Source organism: Haematobia irritans, chromosome 3, assembly GCF_050003625.1.
Source record: "Haematobia irritans isolate KBUSLIRL chromosome 3, ASM5000362v1, whole genome shotgun sequence".
Taxonomy (NCBI): Eukaryota; Metazoa; Arthropoda; class Insecta; order Diptera; family Muscidae; genus Haematobia; species Haematobia irritans.
Window position 1 is genome coordinate 18,665,583 of NC_134399.1, and position 19,535 is coordinate 18,685,117.

At 28.4% G+C, this 19,535-nt stretch overlaps 2 protein-coding genes across 8 annotated transcripts in view; both read right to left on the reverse strand.

Annotated features, from left to right (window-relative positions):
* Positions 1–1,683: 1,683 nt before the first annotated feature.
* Positions 1,684–19,535, reverse strand: part of LOC142229271 (uncharacterized) — a 48,019-nt gene continuing 30,167 nt past the window's right edge. For 5 of the 7 annotated variants that reach the window (XM_075299807.1, XM_075299804.1, XM_075299803.1 and 2 more), the window contains 8 exons: positions 19,375–19,507; positions 19,176–19,307; positions 16,195–16,971; positions 15,267–15,740; positions 8,511–8,683; positions 7,979–8,454; positions 7,720–7,919; positions 1,684–1,910 (listed from right to left, as the gene is read on the reverse strand). In XM_075299807.1, the coding sequence (XP_075155922.1) occupies positions 1,860–1,910; positions 7,720–7,919; positions 7,979–8,454; positions 8,511–8,683; positions 15,267–15,740; positions 16,195–16,971; positions 19,176–19,307; positions 19,375–19,507 (2,416 nt within the window). In that variant the 3' untranslated portion in view covers positions 1,684–1,859. The remainder of the gene's footprint in view (positions 1,911–7,719; positions 7,920–7,978; positions 8,455–8,510; positions 8,684–15,266; positions 15,741–16,194; positions 16,972–19,175; positions 19,308–19,374; positions 19,508–19,535) is intronic. The other 2 variants (XM_075299802.1, XM_075299806.1) reach the window with 2 other exon arrangements.
* Positions 13,716–15,258, reverse strand: LOC142229288 (uncharacterized). Its single transcript, XM_075299837.1, has one exon. The coding sequence runs from the start codon at positions 14,784–14,786 to the stop codon at positions 14,070–14,072; it is 717 nt and encodes a 238-aa protein (XP_075155952.1). The 5' UTR covers positions 14,787–15,258; the 3' UTR covers positions 13,716–14,069.

The window sequence follows — 19,535 nt, forward strand, 5'->3', positions numbered from 1 at the left end:
ATAGGAAATTTTCTAAAATTTTATTTCTATAGGAAATTTTCTAAAATTTTATTTCTATAGGAAATTTTGTCAAAATTTTAATTCTATAGGAAATTTTTTAAAATTTTATTTCGATAGAAACTTTTCTAAAATTTTATTTCTATAGAAAATTTTGTCAAAATTTTATTTCTATAGAAAATTTTGTCAAAATTTTATTTCTATAGAAAAATTTGTCAAAACTTTATTTCTATAGAAAATTTTGTCAAAATTTTATTTCTATATTTTATTTCGTCTCCTAGATGACGCGGTTCCTACCCGTCGAGTCCATACCAAATTTTCTTTTCGCCGGTGGGTTGGTCCATTGGAAATACTATAAAATTCGCAAAATATTGTAAAAGTGCGAAGGGCCGTTGCCTGAAATGAAATTCTCAAAATTTCTAAAACATCTTGACATTAGTTTAAGCCCTCTAAATTCACCTCATCTGGTGGTGAAAATCTAGTGTTATCTTTGTTTGAACCTTAAAAGCTATTCGTTTCCCACCCAAAAATAAAATATAAAAATAAACAACGACATGTACATATTTTTCATAGGTTTTCAATATTTTCAGATATTTGTTTTTAAAAGGACTAAAAGTAAATGAAATATAACCCGCACCTGGTTTTTGTCATAAAAAATGAACAAAATCTTAAAAAAAGAAAAAATATATAAAAAAGAGTTTAGAAAAAAAACAAGTTCTAAAATATTAACTAGACAAAAGATAAATGCAGAGGAATATTTTAAAATCAAGTTTTCGAAGAAATTGTTTTTAAAAGCTGATTTTGTAAATAAAAAAACACATAAACAAGCAATCACAAAGCAATGATTCTTTTATAAAGGATTAATTGCAATACATAGTATGGATAAAACTTAATTAAAGTATTTATAAACAATATATAAACATTTATACAAAATTCAACATAAGATTACGACTATCAGCCATAGGAAGAAGATATCAGCAAAGAGAAAATATTAAACAAAATCGAACCAAATTTAACACAAACCGTTTTACAATTTCTCACCAACAAATATTTAGACATATATTTATTCAAAAAAGAGTTTTGTGTTTTCTAAAATCATTCTATTTTTCAATTCTTGCCAACGACAAACATTTCTCCATAATCAAAAATAGTTTACTTTTGATTTAGCATTTATGCAATATTTGTCTTTAAAAGCCAATCGATTAATTTATAATAAACTACATAACAAAGGGGTAGGGGGAAAATACACAAAATATTACATCATGTTAATATAATATAATATAATATAATTAAATAATAGGGATAATAATAAAAATAATGATACATGTATTTATAGATTGTATATTAGTTATTGTATAATTACTACAAAATTATAAAAAAAAAAATTAACCAAAAAAAAAAGAAAAAATATTACAGTAGCAGTAGTTCTTGTTTCGTTCATTCATTCACACACATACATAATAAATTTATTTGCTAGAAATGTTTTTGATGAAATTTTGAAAGTTTCTGCTAATTTTGTTTAGTATATGTAGATGTTCCATTCATTCTTTCGCAGTATTTTGTAATCTTATATATTTTTTTATGTATGGTTGTATGTCTTTTTTTCTCGTGTACTATTTGTCGTTAACATTTTTTCAGGATATTGTTTTTCACTTTCGTTTAACATTTGTTTTTTTTTTAAATATATATAATAAATTTGCTATATCGTTTAGTTTCTGGTTTCCTTCATTCTTATTTCTTTTTGTTATAAATATATTTAAACTATAAACAACTTAGACATCCACTAAAACAAGTATTTGCACATAAACATAAAAATTCAGAGTCTTTAACAAACAAACAAAATGTTATGTAAAAGTCCAGTTTTAATACCCAGTACCGGTCCCATATTGATTGGGATTATAAAACTGTGGTGTCTGTAAGAAAAGAGAAACAGAGAAGAAATTAGAGAAAATATTAATAAAAAAAGGTTTTATTTTCATTTACAGTAATTTTAAATTAGTTAACTATAAATGGATATTATTTATTTTTTTTTTAACTTGAAATATAATTTTAAATTATTTTCATTTATTTCATTCAAATTCTATTATATCCGTATCTAAATTAGAAATTACTGCTAACTGTTAAAAGGGGAAGGATGATGGTTAAGTGCTATCACTATTCTCCAATAGAGGCGTTGCTGTGACATTTTTTAAGCCTTTTTTGTTGGTGCTTATTATATACATATTCCTAAAGTCTGCTAGAAACAGCAGTCTGCGCTTGCTGTTATATTTCGGTACAAAAATCCACATTGGATTCTATCCATACACATAAACAAATTTTTTCTGATTCAATCACGAAATTAATTGATACAATTAACTTTTTAATTGAAATGTCTTCAATCACAGAATTGATTGTATCAATTCAAAAATTAATTGACAGCCAATTAAAAATTAATTTTTATAATTAAAAATTAATTTTAATAATTATAATTAATAATTAATTGATCTAATTAAAAAAAAATTAATTGATACTATTAATTTGTGTGATTGATTTCTGATTAAAAAATTTGTTGAATCAATTAAATTTTTAATTGAATATTTTTTAAAACTCTATTAAGATTTTAATTGGAAAAATGTTTCTGAATTTTTTTTCTGTGTAAGAGAAAGTCTTCAACCCCGGCCAATTATATCACTTTGGTATCGCATTAGCCCACTTGTTAATCTGTCTATAGAAGAAAGTCCTAAAATCCGTCCATCAAATTTCATCACTTAGGAATAGCGTTAGCCTACTTTGGTCTATGTCCATAGAAGCCTACGAAACTAGAGTCCACTTGAAAACCGATAACCCACTTTGGACTCGGTCAATAAAAGAAAAACTTCGACCAAAGGCCGACTTCATTTGTTACTTTGGAATTGCGTTAGCCCACTTTTCATTTTCATTCGAAATATTGGGCTTTATTGTGGTTTTTATAATGCAAATGGGCCTCAAAAAAAAATGAAGTTATACCACAAAAAGCATAAAAAAATGGTGTTGTTACTTTCCATATAATATTTCCAAGGTCTTATTCCACGGTTGTCACAGTTGGTAGAATTCTACCAAAAATTGTAGATTTTACAAAGGGATACGGATAGGTTAGGTTAGGTTATGTGGCAGCCCGATGTATCAGGCTCACTTAGGCTATTCAGTCCATTGTGATACCACAGTGGTGAACTTCTCTCTTATCACTGAGCGCTGCCCGATTCCATGTTAAGCTCAATGACAAGGGACCTCCTTTTTATAGCCGAGTCCGAACGGTGGTTGCACATTCCAGTGAAACCACTTAGAGAAGCATTGAAACCTTCAGAAATGTCACCAGCATTACTGAAGTGGGATAATCCACCGCTGAAAAACTTTTTGGTGTTCGGTCGTAGCAGTAATCGAACCCACGACCTTGTGTATGCAAGGCGGGCATGCTAACCATTGCACCACGTACGGTACTTCATAAATTTTCTACAGAAATAAAATTTTGACAAAATTTTCTATAGAAATAAAATTTTGAGAAAATTTTCCATAGGAATACAATGATGAGAAATTTTTCTATAGAAAAAAATTTGGAGAAAATTTTCTATAGAAATAAAATTTGGAGAAAATTTTCTGTATAAATAAAATGTTGAGAAAATTTCCTATAGAAATAAAATTTTGACAAAATTTTCTATAGAAATAAAATTTTTGAGAAAATTTTCTATAGACATAAAATTTTCACAAAATTTTCGATAGTCCTAAAATTTTGACAAAATTTCCTATATTTTCTTTAGAAATAAAATTTCGACAAAATTTTCTATAGAAATAAAGTTTTGACAAAATTTTCTATAAAAATAAAATTTCGACAACATTTTCTTTAGAAATAAAATTTTGACAAAATTTTCTATAGAAATAAAATTTTGACAAAATTTTCTATAGAAATAAAATTTTGACAAAATTTTCTATAGAAATAAAATTTGGAGAAAATTTTCTATAGAAATAAAGTTTGGAGAAAATTTTCTATAGAAATAAAATTTTGAGAAAATTTTCTATAGAAATAACATTTTGAGAAAATTTTCTATAGAAATAAAATTTGGACAAAATTTTCTATAGAAAAAAAAATTGGATAAAATTTTCTATAGAAATAAAATTTTGAGAAAATTGTCAATAGAAATAAAATTTTGACAATATTTTCTATAGAAACAAAATTTTCTATGAAAATAAAACTTTGACAAAATAATCTATAGAAATAAAATTTTGACAACATTTTCTATACAAATAAAATTTTTACCAAATTTTCTATAGAAATAAAATTTTGACAAAATTTTCTATAGAAATAAAATTTTGACAAAATTTTCTATAGAAATAAAATGTTGACTAAATTTTCTATAGAAATAAAATTTTGACTAAATTTTCTATAAAAATAAAATGTTGACAAAATTTTCTATACAAATAAAATTTTGACCCAATTTTCTATAGAAATAAAATTTTGACAATATTTTCTATAGAAATAAAATTTGGACAAAATTTTCTATAGAAATAAAATTTTGACAAAATTTTCTATAGGAATAAAATGTTGACAAAATTTTCTATAGAAATAAAATTTTCTATGAAAATAAAACTTTGACAAAATAATATATAGAAATAAAATTTTGACAAAATTTTCTATAGAAATAAAATTTTGACAAAATTTTCTATAGAAATAAAATTGTTACAAAATTTTCTATAGAAATAAAATTGTTACAAAATTTTCTATAGAAATAAAATTTTGACAAAATTTTCTATACAAATAAAATTTTTACCAAATTTTCTATAGAAATAAAATTTTGACAAAATTTTCTATAGAAATAAAATTTTGACAAAATTTTCTATAGGAATAAAATGTTGACAAAATTTTCTATAGAAATAAAATTTTCTATGAAAATAAAACTTTGACAAAATAATATATAGAAATAAAATTTTGACAAAATTTTCTATAGAAATAAAATTTTGACAAAATTTTCTATAGAAATAAAATTGTTACAAAATTTTCTATAGAAATAAAATTGTTACAAAATTTTCTATAGAAATAAAATTTTGACAAAATTTTCTATACAAATAAAATTTTTACCAAATTTTCTATAGAAATAAAATTTTGACAAAATTTTCTATAGAAATAAAATTTTGACAAAATTTTCTATAGGAATAAAATGTTGACAAAATTTTCTATAGAAATAAAATTTTCTATGAAAATAAAACTTTGACAAAATAATATATAGAAATAAAATTTTGACAAAATTTTCTATAGAAATAAAATTTTGACAAAATTTTCTATAGAAATAAAATTGTTACAAAATTTTCTATAGAAATAAAATTGTTACAAAATTTTCTATAGAAATAAAATTTTGACAAAATTTTCTATACAAATAAAATTTTTACCAAATTTTCTATAGAAATAAAATTTTGACAAAATTTTCTATAGAAATAAAATTTTGACAAAATTTTCTATAGAAATAAAATTTTGACTAAATTTTCTATAGAAATAAAATTTTGACTAAATTTTCTATAAAAATAAAATGTTGACAAAATTTTCTATACAAATAAAATTTTGACCAAATTTTCTATAGAAATAAAATTTTGACAATATTTTCTATAGAAATAAAATTTGGACAAAATTTTCTATAGAAATAAAATTTTGACAAAATTTTCTATAGAAAAACAAGTATATACGGCCGTAAGTTCGGCCAAGCCGAATCTTATGTACCCTCCACCATGGATTGCGTAGGAACTTCTACTAAAGGCTGTCATCCACAATCGAATTACTTGGGTTGCGATAACACTTGCCGATGGCAAGGTATCGTAAAACTTTTTAACACTGTCTTCTAAATTGTAAGTTAGCCCATACGGGGTATATATTAAACAAAAAAAGGCCGATTAAATACGTATATAATCTAGTTTGACAAAATTTTCTATAGAAATAAAATTTTGACAAAATTTTCTATAGAAATGAAACCTTGACAAAATTTTCTATAGAAATAAAATTTTGACAAAATTTTCTATAGAAATAAAAATTTGACAAAATTTTCTATAGAAATAAAATGTTGACAAAATTTTCTATGGAAGTAAAATGTTGACAAAATTTTCTATAGCAATACAATTTTGACAAAAATTTCTATAGAAATAAAATGTTGACAAAATTTTGTATAGAAATGAAATTTTGACAAAATTTTGTATAGAAATAAAATGTTGACAAAATTTTCTACAGAAATAAATTTTTTACAAAATTTTCTATAGAAATAAAATTTTGACAAACATTTCTATAGAAATAAAATTTTGATAAAACTTTCTATAGAAATGAAATTTTAACAAAACTTTCTATAGTAATAAAATTTGACAAAATTTTCTATGGAAATAAAGTTTTGGTAGATTGTTTTTGGCGATATGGACCAATTTTTGTGTAATAAGTCATCGGCTATATATAACTAAAGACCGATATGGACCAATTTTTACATGGCTGTTAGAGGCCATATATTGACAAAATGTACCAAATTTCAACCGTATCGGATGACTTTTGCTCCTCCAAGAGGTTCCGGACGTCAAATCTGGGGACGGTTTATATGGGAACTATATATAATTATGGACCGATATGGACCAATTTTTGCATGGTTGTTAGAGACCATATACTAACACCATGTACCAAATTTCAACTGGATCGGATGAATTTTGCTCTTCCAAGAGGCTCCGGAGGTCAAATCTGGGGATCGGTTTATATGGGGGCTATATATAATTATGGACCGATATGGACCAATTTTTGCATGGTTATTAGAGGCCGTAAACTAACATCAGGTACCAAATTTCAACCGGATCGGATGAATTTTGCCCCTCCAAGAGGCTCCGGAGGTCAAATCTGGGGATCGGTTTATATGGGGGCTATATATAATTATGGACCGATATGGACCAATTTTTGCATGGTTGTTAAAAACCGTATACTAAGACCACGTACTAAATTTCAACCGGATCGGATGAATTTTGCTCCTCCAAGAGGCTCCGGTGGTCAAATCTGGGGATCGGTTTATATGGGAGCTATGTATAATTATGGACCGATATGGACCAATTTTTGCATGGTTGTTAGAGACCGTATACTAACATCAGGTACCAAATTTCAACCGGATCGGATGAATTTTGCCCCTCCAAGAGGCTCCGGTGGTCAAATCTGGGGATCGGTTTATATGGGGGCTATATATATTTATGGACCGATATGGACCAATTTTTGCATGGTTGTTAGAGACCGTATACTAAGACCACGTACCAAATTTCAACCGGATCGGATGAATTTTGCTGCTCCGGGAGGCTCCCCAAGCCAAATTTGGGGATCGGTTTATATGGGGGCTATACGTAAACGTGGTCCGATATGGCCCATTTTCAATACCATCCGACCTACATCAATAACAACTACTTGTGCCAAGTTTCAAGTCGATAGCTTGTTTCGTTCGGAAGTTAGCGTGATTTCCACAGACGGACGGACAGCCGGACAGACGGACGGACGGACAGACGGACGGACGGACGGACATGCTTAGATCGACTCAGAATTTCACCACGACCCAGAATATATATACTTTATGGGGTCTTAGAGCAATATTTCGATGTGTTACAAACGGAATGACAAAGTTAATATACCCCCATCCTATGGTGGAGGGTATAAAAAATTGGATTCCTAATTCAAACAGTTTTTTGGTATTTACAACTAAATATTATTTCGCTTACATCTTGTGGCTGTTGTTGCTGCTGATAACCATTGTTATCTTGACTAACACCACCAGCTGTAGACCCTGAGCCTCCCGGTATGAAAAAACCACTTTGAGGCACTGCGGCAGGAGGTAAAGCAGGAGCAAGAATATTTTCAGCAGCCTTATTTACAGGAGCACCAGAGGGATTAAAAACATCAACGTAAGCATTTTTTAAAGCTGAAATAACAAATATTTGGTAGAATATACGACAACAGAAAGTTCCATTTTGAACTTACTTCGATTTCTTTGCATTTTAAACATATTTGACTGTAATGTGGGTGTTTTCGCAGGTCCTGGGGCATTTTGATTTGCTGCTACAGCATTCGAGTGTGTTTGTGATTGCTGTTGCATGGGATTAGGTGATGACTCTGAATTTGGTATTGATGTAGGCACATATTGTGGTTGTTGATGCTGTTGTTGCGGATCCATAAAGGGTATTTGATTTTGTTGTGGCTGAGCTGGATTTATTTGATTTTGTGGTGGTCCACTGTTTGCTACATTTTGTGGCATCATATCACCCATTTTAGGTGGAGGTTTAAAAGATTCCGCCTCTTGTTCATCACCATCAGTATTGACCCATTTCTTTTGCTCCGGATCCCAGACAATAGAGGGATTCTTATCATCTGGTAAAATCATTTGATTTTTAGGTTTCAAAGAAAATTTATTCCAAATCCCACCAAACCAACCAGAATTTTGATTTGCAGCCCCAGCACTAGAATAGAAGAGAGTTAAAAGATAATTGTCAAAACCCCTTTTGTGTTAACTTACTTTTTGGCATCTTTGTTTTCTTTATTCTTTTGCCCTGTTTGCTGTTGCGATGATTTTTTATCATTTCCACTGGATTTCTGCCCCGAGGATGCCTGTTGTTGTTTATTGCCAGAATTTTCATCATCCGTATCGTAGGTTTTGGATTTTGGCATCGATATTGTTGGTCTTGCATTCTAAATGTTTTACAATGGAAGTTTCAGAGTTTAAAGGTTTTGTTTCGAAATTAAAATTTAAAATAAAAATATATAAAGGAAATTTTTGGAAATTTGTTTTGGTTTAGAGCTTAAAAAGAGATATCACGTTTTAACAGTGTTTATAGAAGAAAGAGGGAAAATATTGAAAATGTTGTAGAAAACTTGAAAGTAAGAAGGCCTAAATTTATTAAGAACTATACTTAGAAGTTATTGATCTTAATTATAATCTAATGTTAGTTGACATATTGAAAGCAATAATTTTTTAATCCTTTTTTTAATACAATACAGAAATATTAAATATTTCTTTACAAAAATTAAATCTTATATGAATATAGCAAATAAATTAAAAAAAATAGTTTTGCATTTTCTCTCAACGTTACAAGGAATTTCAGCTCAAAAAGAGAAAAATTAATACACAGCGAAACCTCTCAAACTTAGACACTCTGAAAACCGGACACCTCCCAAATGTGGACGTTTGCTATATTAACTCATTAAAATTAACCTATTATAAGTGGACACCTCCCAAATGTGGACAAAATTTTGGCGATCGTGTGTGTTTACCTTTCAGAGGTTTCACTGTATAAGGCAATTGTCCCGCCAGTGTTGACACCTCAAACGAGCGACGCGCAGTGGAATAACATACAGACCTGTCAGAACGCTGTCCTTAGAACTGCGACAGGAGGTTCCGCAGTACATCCCTGGATCACCTTTATGCGGAGACCAAGGTCATCCCAGTGCATCGGCACTATTACATGTTGTCAAAGCAGTACCTCTTGGGTTGCTATTGTAGTTGTCATCCAAATCACCATCTTGTGGATAGGCAAACTCCACCCAGGAATGTAAGGATTAATCTTCACTTTCTAGAGCGCGAGATCCAGCGTTATAAGGTCTGAACAGGATTCATGAGGATACTGTAGCTGGAGCGGTGAGAAGCTTCAAGATTAATCCTGTTCTCGGAGCTCGACCACCGCCCATAGCACCGGAGGAGAGAGACCAATCACGGCAGTTTTAGCCCAACTAGAATTAGGCAAGTGCAGCCGCCTCAATTCCTACCTATCAGTGATTTATAGCAGCGTAGCTGACATGTGTCCCATCACTCGTCACCTTTTTACTTGACCGGCTAAACCTAGCCGTCTCACCACCATATCACTCTGGACACATCCCATTCTAGTCGCAGAGTTTCTTGATCTGGAGACTAACTGAACTACCACATAGAACAAAATGGTTGAAACTACATTAAAAACTGTAACAACAACTACTACATTTTTGACGGCTATTCGGTGGAGAATAATTATCCATTATAAAATGAAATTGAGGTTATTCGAATGGTTATAAGATTAATTGTACAACTAATCTTACAATCACATTTACATTTAATCCATATCCGCTGAGTGCGAAATTTGATAAATAATTGTAGCAACTCGAAATTGAATGTCGACTGCCAGACTTTGGTCGTCGACGGCATAAATTGGCGGCTGCATTCTCTGATACTGACTCGTATCTTTATTGATAACGCTGAACAATAAATACTAACCTACATCGTTAATCATTTTCTATTATTCAATTAAAGGGAATTAATTATTACAATGATCGAACAGACACAAATAACAAATTAAACGTATAACGATTAACCGAAAGGAAAACCTATTTCAATTAACTTTTGCGATTATTGAAAAATTTACTTCCGATGTACGCGATGGTGGGTTATGTGAACTGCTTCGCAAAAAACTTTGAGAGTTTCTATTTAAAATTCATTATTTTAGAGATTTTTAAAAGTATAAAACTAACGGCCATTTAATAAAAAGTAAATTGAAGATATTTTTTTATCGGTTAATGTAAACAGAAAATGTTTAAGAAGTTAAGTTCCTAACTGGGGTGTGAGTATATAGACTAGAGCTCGACCGAGGCGGGTTTGTTTTTTTGGCCGAAGCCGATGTTCGGCAAAAAAGCAATAATCGGCCGAAGCCGATTATTTTCCACAAATTTGTAACTAAAGAAATTTGGTGTGTTTTAGTTCAATATTAGAATATTTTTTCAACAAATGCATAAATACAACAATAAAAGGTAATTCCGTTTAGTTGTTTGATATTATAATGACAAAAAAGGATTTTTTATATTTTTTTACGTGGGTGTTTTGACTGTGACAAATTCAACACTTGGACAATTCAATATCAAAAAAATATTCAAATAGCTGGGGCTTCGGTTAATCGGCCTCTTGGTGCCGAAGGCCGATTCGTGGCCGAATATCGAGTTTTGACCGAATGCCGAAGGCGATGCTTCGGTCGAGCATTTAATAAATAAATATACATTGAACGTGAACCTCGCCCTAACGTCCTATTAGTGAACCTCGCCCTAACGGAGATTTGTGAATAACAAATGTGGATATTTGAGGAAATTTATGTTTATAGACAAATAAAATACTGTTCTAAGAAATTGCAAAAATCTCCAAATTTTCATTAGGAATTTTTATATTTAAAATCTAACAAAATTTGCTATCTTAAGTTGGGTATTAAGTTCGAGTTTAGCCGCTAAAATCAGCATTTTTTCACGATTATATTTCGTTAATAATCCATTTTAAAGAATATAAAATTTATGAAAAGTTGCTTTAAGCTATTCCGCAACACCCTATAATAAAATTTTACACTTTTTTACTGATTTATTTTTTATTTTAGCGCCTGAAATCGAACTTAATACCACATTTTTAGCAAGAAAATTAACTTCCCTCCAAGGTTGCCACACGAGCCAAATATAATCTACCAAAATTTGGAGAACATTTTACCAAAAAACTACCAAACAAAAAATCTTATTTTGCAAAATTTTATTTCTATAGAAAATTTTGTCAAAATTTTATTTCCATAGAAAATTTTGTCAAAATTTCATTGCCATAGAAAATTTTGTCAAAATTTTATTTCATTCGGTTTGTTTGTTATTGTTGGTTTCTCTTCAATCATTATTGTTATCTTTGATTTCAGCTTAAAACCATGCATTGACTAAACTACAAGTGTAGCTTAACCAACAGAGGAAAAGTATGCTTGTCAAATTTATTTGGGCAAAGCCCTATAGACTGCAAGATGGCTGGATGTACAGCTGTTTCGGAATTACCACATTCCTCATCAGCATCCTCTACTTGCAGCAAAACTATCAACCAAGTATCAGAATAAATTCGGGTAATTCCCTTAACTCAAAGTGAACTACACTTGAACCTGTGCTTTGCCCAAATAAATTTGACAAGCATACGTTTCCTCTGTTGGTTAAGCTACACTTGTAGTTGAGTCAATGCATGGTTTTAAGCTGAGATCAAAAACAACAATAATGATTGAAGAATAAACCAACAATAACAAACAAAACGAAAATTTTATTTTTATAGAAAATTTTGTCAAAATTTTATTTCTATAGAAAATTTTGTCAAAATTTTATTTCTATAGAAAATTTTGTCAAAATTTTATTTCTATAGAAAATTTTGTCAAAATTTTATTTCTATAGAAAATTTTGTCAAAATTTTATTTCTATAGAAAATTTTGTCAAAATTTTATTTCTATAGAAAATTTTGTCAAAATTTTATTTCTATAGAAAATTTTGTCAAAATTTTATTCATATAGAAAATTTTGTCAAAATTTTATTCATATAGAAAATTTTGTCAAAATTTTATTTCTATAGAAAATTTTGTCAAAATTTTATTTCTATAGAAAATTTTGTCAAAATTTTATTTCTATAGAAAATTTTGTCAAAATTTTGATTCTATAGAAAATTTTGTCAAAATTTTATTTCTATAGAAAATTTTGTCATAATTTTATTTCTATAGAAAGTTTTGTCAAAATTTTATTTCTATAGAAAATTTTGTCAAAATTTTATTTCTATAGAAAATTTTGTCAAAATTTTATTTCTATAGAAAATTTTGTCAAAATTTTTTTTCTATAGAAAATTTTGTCAAAATTTTATTTCTATAGAAAATTTTGTCAAAATTTTATTTCTATACAAAATTGTTTATCAAAATTTTATTTCTATAGAAACTTTTCAAAATTTTATTTCTATAGAAAATTTTGTAAAAGTTTTATTTCTATAGATACTTTTATCCAAATTTTATTTTTATAGAAAATTTTGTTAAAATTTTATTTCGTAAGAAAATTTTATCAAAATTTTATTTCGTAAGAAAATTTTGTCAAAATTTTATTTCTATAGAAAATTTTGTCAAAATTTTATTTGTATAGAAAATTTTGTCAAAATTTTATTTCTATAGAAAATTTTGTCAAATTTTTATTTCTATAGAAAATTTTGTCAAAATTGTATTTCTATAGAAAATTTTGTCAGAATTTTATTTTTATAGAAAATTTTGTCAAAATTGTATTTCTATAGAAAATTTTGTAAAAATTTGTATTTCCATAGAAAATTATTTCTATAAATGTTTGTGAAGTATCTCTTGGTTGGAGTGGACTATTTTGCAAAATCTAACAAAACATCAAGAATTCTATCCATCTACCAAATTCTACCAGTTTTGGTAGAATTCTACCAATTGTGGTACTGTACTTCCATCCCTTTGTCAACAAAATGTTGGCAATATTAACCATCCTTTTATTTATCTAACAACAGTTTTCTAACCAATTAAGTCCTGACTTCCAGACACTTTCCAAGGACTTGAGAATCGAAGGCATAAAATGGCCGAGGGAAAGCTGAGAGTTTTATTATTGCTAGACCATTCGAAAGCGTTTAGCGCCCTGAACCACATTCTCTTGTATGTCTAAAATTAAAAAATTTCTTCAATTTCTAATGCAATCCATTTGTTACAATCATATCTTTCGAATCGATTACAATCTGTTCATAGCCGTACAAGTATTTCTGAGCCCCTTCCAAGTTTTTAAAAAGTGTGCCGCAGTGAGCTATAAAAGTATTATTTCTTCCCTTACTTTTTAAGAACCACTGTTTACCAAGGCATTCACACACTATTCCCAGATTATACAAACTAATTAGCATTGGTAATGCTAATTATTTTCTATCAAAAACAAAAACTGTGATATACACAAGACACAATTACGACAACACATTTTATATTTCGATTTTGTTTAATAAAAAATAAATGTATGTAGGTATATATGGTATAAATAAAACAAAACGAAAAAATAACAAACAAAATAATTAGAAATAGAAAACAAAGAAAAACACTTTCAACTAAAAACCATAAACCAAGTGCGGTTATTTTTTTCGTTTTTTTTTTTGCTTAATTTAAACAAATTCATTGGTACTCAATATACACATCAGCACAGATCATAAATAAACATTTAAATACCAAATATTTGTGACGTCACTTAAATACTATATAGTTTTATATGGTTTCTGTCTTATGCGATTTAAAACATTAGTAAAAATATATTCACTTATTCTTTTTTAAGTCTATGGGATCATCTATATTGAATGTTTTTACCACAGGTGGCGTAAAGGTTTTTTGTTTATTTGTGGAAAACATTTGTAAATTTGTGCTTTGGTTTGATAATGGTGTTGAGGAGGAGGAGGTCGCAGGAGGATGATTGTGTCCACTTTTCGAATCAATATATTTTTCAAATTGTTGCAATGAATGCTCGACTTCATGACACATTTTCTTATAGTTTAAGGGTATAGAACGATCATGAATTAGTTCTTGCATGGACCAGACCTGGGGAACGGTTTGTGTTAGAGTGTGCATATTATTATTTGGGGCTTTTTGTTGGGCTCTTATAATGCCATATGAAGCTAAGGCTTTATGACGGTCTTGTTGGCGACGATGACGATGATAATTGAAATAATGTGAATTATCAGATTCTAAATCTTGAATTTGTTTAGCATATGGCATATACACTTCATCACTTGCCATCTCCTGGTCTTCATTATATTCTATATCCTCGTCATCATCGTCGTCATCCTCATCATCATCCTCATCATCATCATCTTCATGCGATGATATATAAGCTTCATACATTTCATCAAGGCCACCACTATTAGCTTCAGGATCGTAATTTTTAAATCTTGCCTTCAAAGGCATATCAATGGGATAGGTCCCATTGAATACAATATTCTTATTTAACAACTTATCATGTGGCGACATCTGAGACATGGCATGGACCAAGGATTTTATATTGGCCGGAGCTGTAGGTTTTGTTTTAAATTTCAATAAACGATCATCTAGATTATTATCATCGATTGAATTCGATGGTGAGGACGAAGAGGATGAATGGGATATTGGGTTTTGACTGGGATTTCCTAGTTTTTTGGCATTTTGTAATTTCTCCTCCTCACTTTGCGGTATTATAAAATTAACTTTTTTTATTTGTTGCGTAGAACTTAAAATGCCAGATAAATCATTTACACCTGCTGCTAAATCATTTGAAGTTTTTAGAATTGTATTGTGATGTTGTTGCTGTTTAGATTTTTGTGGGCTTGTTATTAGATTAGTGAGAGCTGCAGGAGCTTTAGCTGTTATATGTGGCACGTTTACATTTGCAGCAGATGAATAATAGAGCACTTTGTTGCTTGCCTTATTGAAAGCGGATTTTTGCTGTTGTATCTGTAGATTTTGTTGGGAATTTCTACTTACATTGTTAATGGAAAATGGAGTTGTAGTTGTTGGCGACGACGACGTTAATGCTGTTGCTGAGGAGGATTCGAATTGTGATTGTGATCTAGTAGTGGTGGTCAAAGGATTTGTATTCAACGATTCATAATCTAATTTATTAAATGCTTGTTTATTTGTCACTGACATTATGGCGGCAGCGGCTTCAGGGGATTTCCTAACTGGGATATTATTTTTTTGTGAGGCCAAGGCTGTTGATATTTTTGAAGCTTTTTCCAATTTGGCTTTGTATTGGGAACTTAAATGGGCTGGAGAATTTACAGCACTATTAGTTTTCAATTTCAATTGAGATTTTCTATTATTTAAAACTATAGAGGATTTAGCAGCATCCTTATTACTGGGACTTGGGGTTGTGTTTTGTTGTTCAGCCAAAGCTTTGGGTTTTGCAATCGTCATTTCATGGCGATTACAATTGATGAGAGATGGATCATTCTGCTGCTAAAAAAAATTGATTCCACAAGGCAAAGGCATGTGTGTATATAAAGAAATTTTACAAAAAAAAAAGAAATTGATTTCATTTAAATACAGGTCCTTGGGAACTTGTTTTTTTTACATATGGAGGAATGGGTTTTTGGGTATAGGGGTTAATTTCGCTAGCATCACAAGAAATCATAACAAACCAAAAAATCACAAAACTTAAAGTATATCGAAAAGATATATAAAAGAAAAACAAACAAACTCAATCATTTTTTAACCATAGCCATAAAAACATATCACGATATGAACGATATGGGGAAAAGGTAGCCTATGATTTTTTTTTTTCATAATTTAAACAAAAAAAGAATAAATAAAATAAAGAAGAATAAAAAAAGATATCAAAAGAAATAATAATAATAATAAACACAAAGCCTAAAGGGGAAGCTTAACGATCAGCATTTTAACCTTAACATACCTCTTCAGAGCCATAGGATGAACCCATAACGGGCTGTTGTTGCTGTTGTTGTTGAGACCAATAATCATAAGAAGCATTCTCCGACGTTTGGGGTTCCAAATGACCTTCATTGCCATAGCTTTGTATTTGCTGTTGTTGTTGTTGTGATGGATCATAATAGTTTTGATTATAATTTTGCATATCCGGTTGCATATAGGCTTGCTGCTGCTGTTGATAACTATCTGTTGGATTTATAGCATTTTGTATGGAATCCACAGTCTGCTGTTGAGATAAATCATTATTGGCCTGCATAGTAGGCATATCGCTTTGTGTCTGATAAGTATCTAAAGACATAGGTGGCTGCTGTTGCACATCTGTTGTCAACATATTACTATTTTGTTGTTGTACTAAATCGGGATTATAAAATGTTGGCTGCTGCTGTTGTTGTTGTTGCTGTTCCTGATTTGTTTGATATTGTAAATTCAATTCACTAAATTGTTTATTAATTTCCATAAATTGTTGGTCTATATGTTGTTGTTGATAATTATAATTTGGATCCATTGTATGCTGTTGTTGTTGTTGATCATCTGTCAATGATTGAGTTACTGCCGTACCATAATCAATTCGATATTGTTGAGCCATTTGTCTTAGATTTTGAAGCCATTTCTGTTCTTCCATTTGATGTTGTGAAGTGGTCAGAGAATTATCACCTTCCTCATTGCCCAATTGTTGTTGATCATCAATAGTTTTTTCTAACACGGGATCGTAATATTTCAAACGATCGGCCATTTCATAAATCTGGGGAAAGAGTAAAAGAAAATTACAATAGCAAATAAATAAATTCTAATTGAGATAAATTAAAATAAATAAAATAAATATTCTAGATTAAAAAATTTAAATTACAAATAAAACTTTCAAGATGAATATACACGGTACCATAGTTTTTGGACACATTTGGCCGAAATTTGGGCAAAACTATAAAAATAAAATGTTGACAAAATTTGCTATACAAATAAAATTTTGACAAAATTTTCTATAGAAATAAAATTTTGATATAAATTTTCTAAAGAAATAAAATTTTGACAAAATTTTCTACAGAAATAAAATTTTGACAAAGTTTTCTATAGAAATAAAATTTTGACAAAATTTTCTATAGAAATAAAATTTTGACAACATTTTCGTTAAAAATAAAATTTTGACAAAATTTTCTATAGAAATAAAATTTTGACAAAATTTTCTATAGAAATAAAATTTTGACAAAATTTTCCATAAAAATAAAATTTTGACGAAATTTTCTATAAAAATAAAATTTTGACAAAATTTTCTACAAAAATAAAATTTTGACATTTTCTATAAAAATAAAATTTTGACAAAATTTTCTATAGAAATAAAATTTTGACAAAATTTTTTATAGAAATAAAATTTTGACAAAATTTTCTATAGAAATAAAATTTTGACAAAATTTTCTATAAAAATAAAATTTTTACAAAAATTTCTATAGAAATAAAATTTTGAAAAAATTTTCTATAGAAATAAAATTTTGACAAAATTTTCCATAAAAATAAAATTTTGACGAAATTTTCTATAAAAAAATTTTGACGAAATTTTCTATAAAAATAAAATTTTATATTTCTGGATAATTATCGTTGACCTATTTATTTATCTTTAAGAATTATTTTTCATAGTTTCGGCTATAGGTCGATTAAAAAACGTAGATATGATGTTTTTCTTTTATTTTTATTTCCAATATTTCGGTTGACTTCGTCAAAACCGTTTTCAAGGATTTGTTCTGGTGTACACAGCTTCACAGTGTAAAACAGAGTGTGAAGCTGTGTACACCAGAACAAATCCTTGAAAACGGTTTTGACGAAGTCAACCGAAATATTGGAAATAAAAATAAAAGAAAAACATCATATCTACGTTTTTTAATCGACCTATAGCCGAAACTATGAAAAATAATTCTTAAAGAAAAATAAAATTTTGACAAAATTTTCTATAAAAATAAAGTTTTTACAAAATTTTCTATAGAAATAAAATTTTGACAAAATTTTCTATAAAAATAAAATTTTGACAAAATTTTCCATAAAAATAAAATTTTGACGAAATTTTCTATAAAAAAATTTTGACGAAATTTTCTATAAAAATAAAATTTTGACAAAATTTTCTATAAAAATAAAGTTTTTACAAAATTTTCTATAGAAATAAAATTTTGACAAAATTTTCTATAAAAATAAAAGTTTGACAAAAATTTCTATAGAAATAAATTTTTTACAAAATTTTCTATAGAACTAAAATTTTGACAAAATTTTCTATAGAAATAAAATTTTGACAAAATTTTTTATAGAAATAAAATGTTGACAAAATTTTCTATAGAAATTAAATGTTGACAAAATTTTCTATAGAAATAAAATTTTGACAAAATTTTCTATAGAAATAAAATTTTGACAAAATTTTCTATAGAAATAAAATTTTGACAAAATTTTCTATAGAAATAAAATTTTGACAAAATTTTCTATAGAAATAAAATTTTGACAAAATATTCTACAGAAATAAAATTTTGACAAAATTTTCTATAAAAATAAAATTTTGACAACATTTTCTATACAAGTAAAATGTTGGCAAAGTTTTCTACAAAAATAAAATTTTGACAAAATTTTCTATAGAAATAAAAATGTCCGCGAAAAAATATCCCCGATTTGGGAGAAAACTCCAATTCTGGCAATACTGCCTGCCACCAATTTTTTCTGCTATCCGAAAGGAACTTTATGAGAGTAGTACATTCATCAAGATTCTTTTCAGGCAGTAATTGTGGTAGTTTCACAAAGGACTGGTTCTTCGGGCTGTTCAGTATTGTACTGGAACCAAGGTCGTCAACAATTTCAACTCGTTACTAATCTATGTACGATTTTATATCTCATCCTGTACGATGACTTATGATTTCAGGCAAACATTCGAGACCTTTCTTTCATTTAATCTAAGAATTTTTGTTTTTTTTTACTTACCTTATTAATAAAACTGCTCTCATATTTCGTTGGATCACGAGCAATGTGTACAGAAATTTGCTCCAAATACATTAAGCTCTTCAAATGGAAACCATAATCCAGCAAACGTGTGGCCAAAATAAATTTGTAAGGCTGTAAAAACCAATAAAATAATGTTGTTATTAAAGAAACAAAAAGTGTCACTCTTTACAATTCATACCTGGAATTCAACGATAGAGAATTTCTCATCATTCAATGAACAAGCATATTCGTAAATTTCAGTCATAACAATAGCTTCGTTATGGGCAAAATCGTTGAAATGTTTATAGTGTGAAGAACCCAATAGAACCAATCTAAAAGTAAATTTGTTGTTAAAAAAAT

What these genes read in the sequence shown, in the direction of transcription:
- LOC142229288 (XM_075299837.1), bottom strand. Translation starts at nt 14,786, where the DNA reads ATGTCTCAGATGTCGCCACATGATAAGTTGTTAAATAAGAATATTGTA.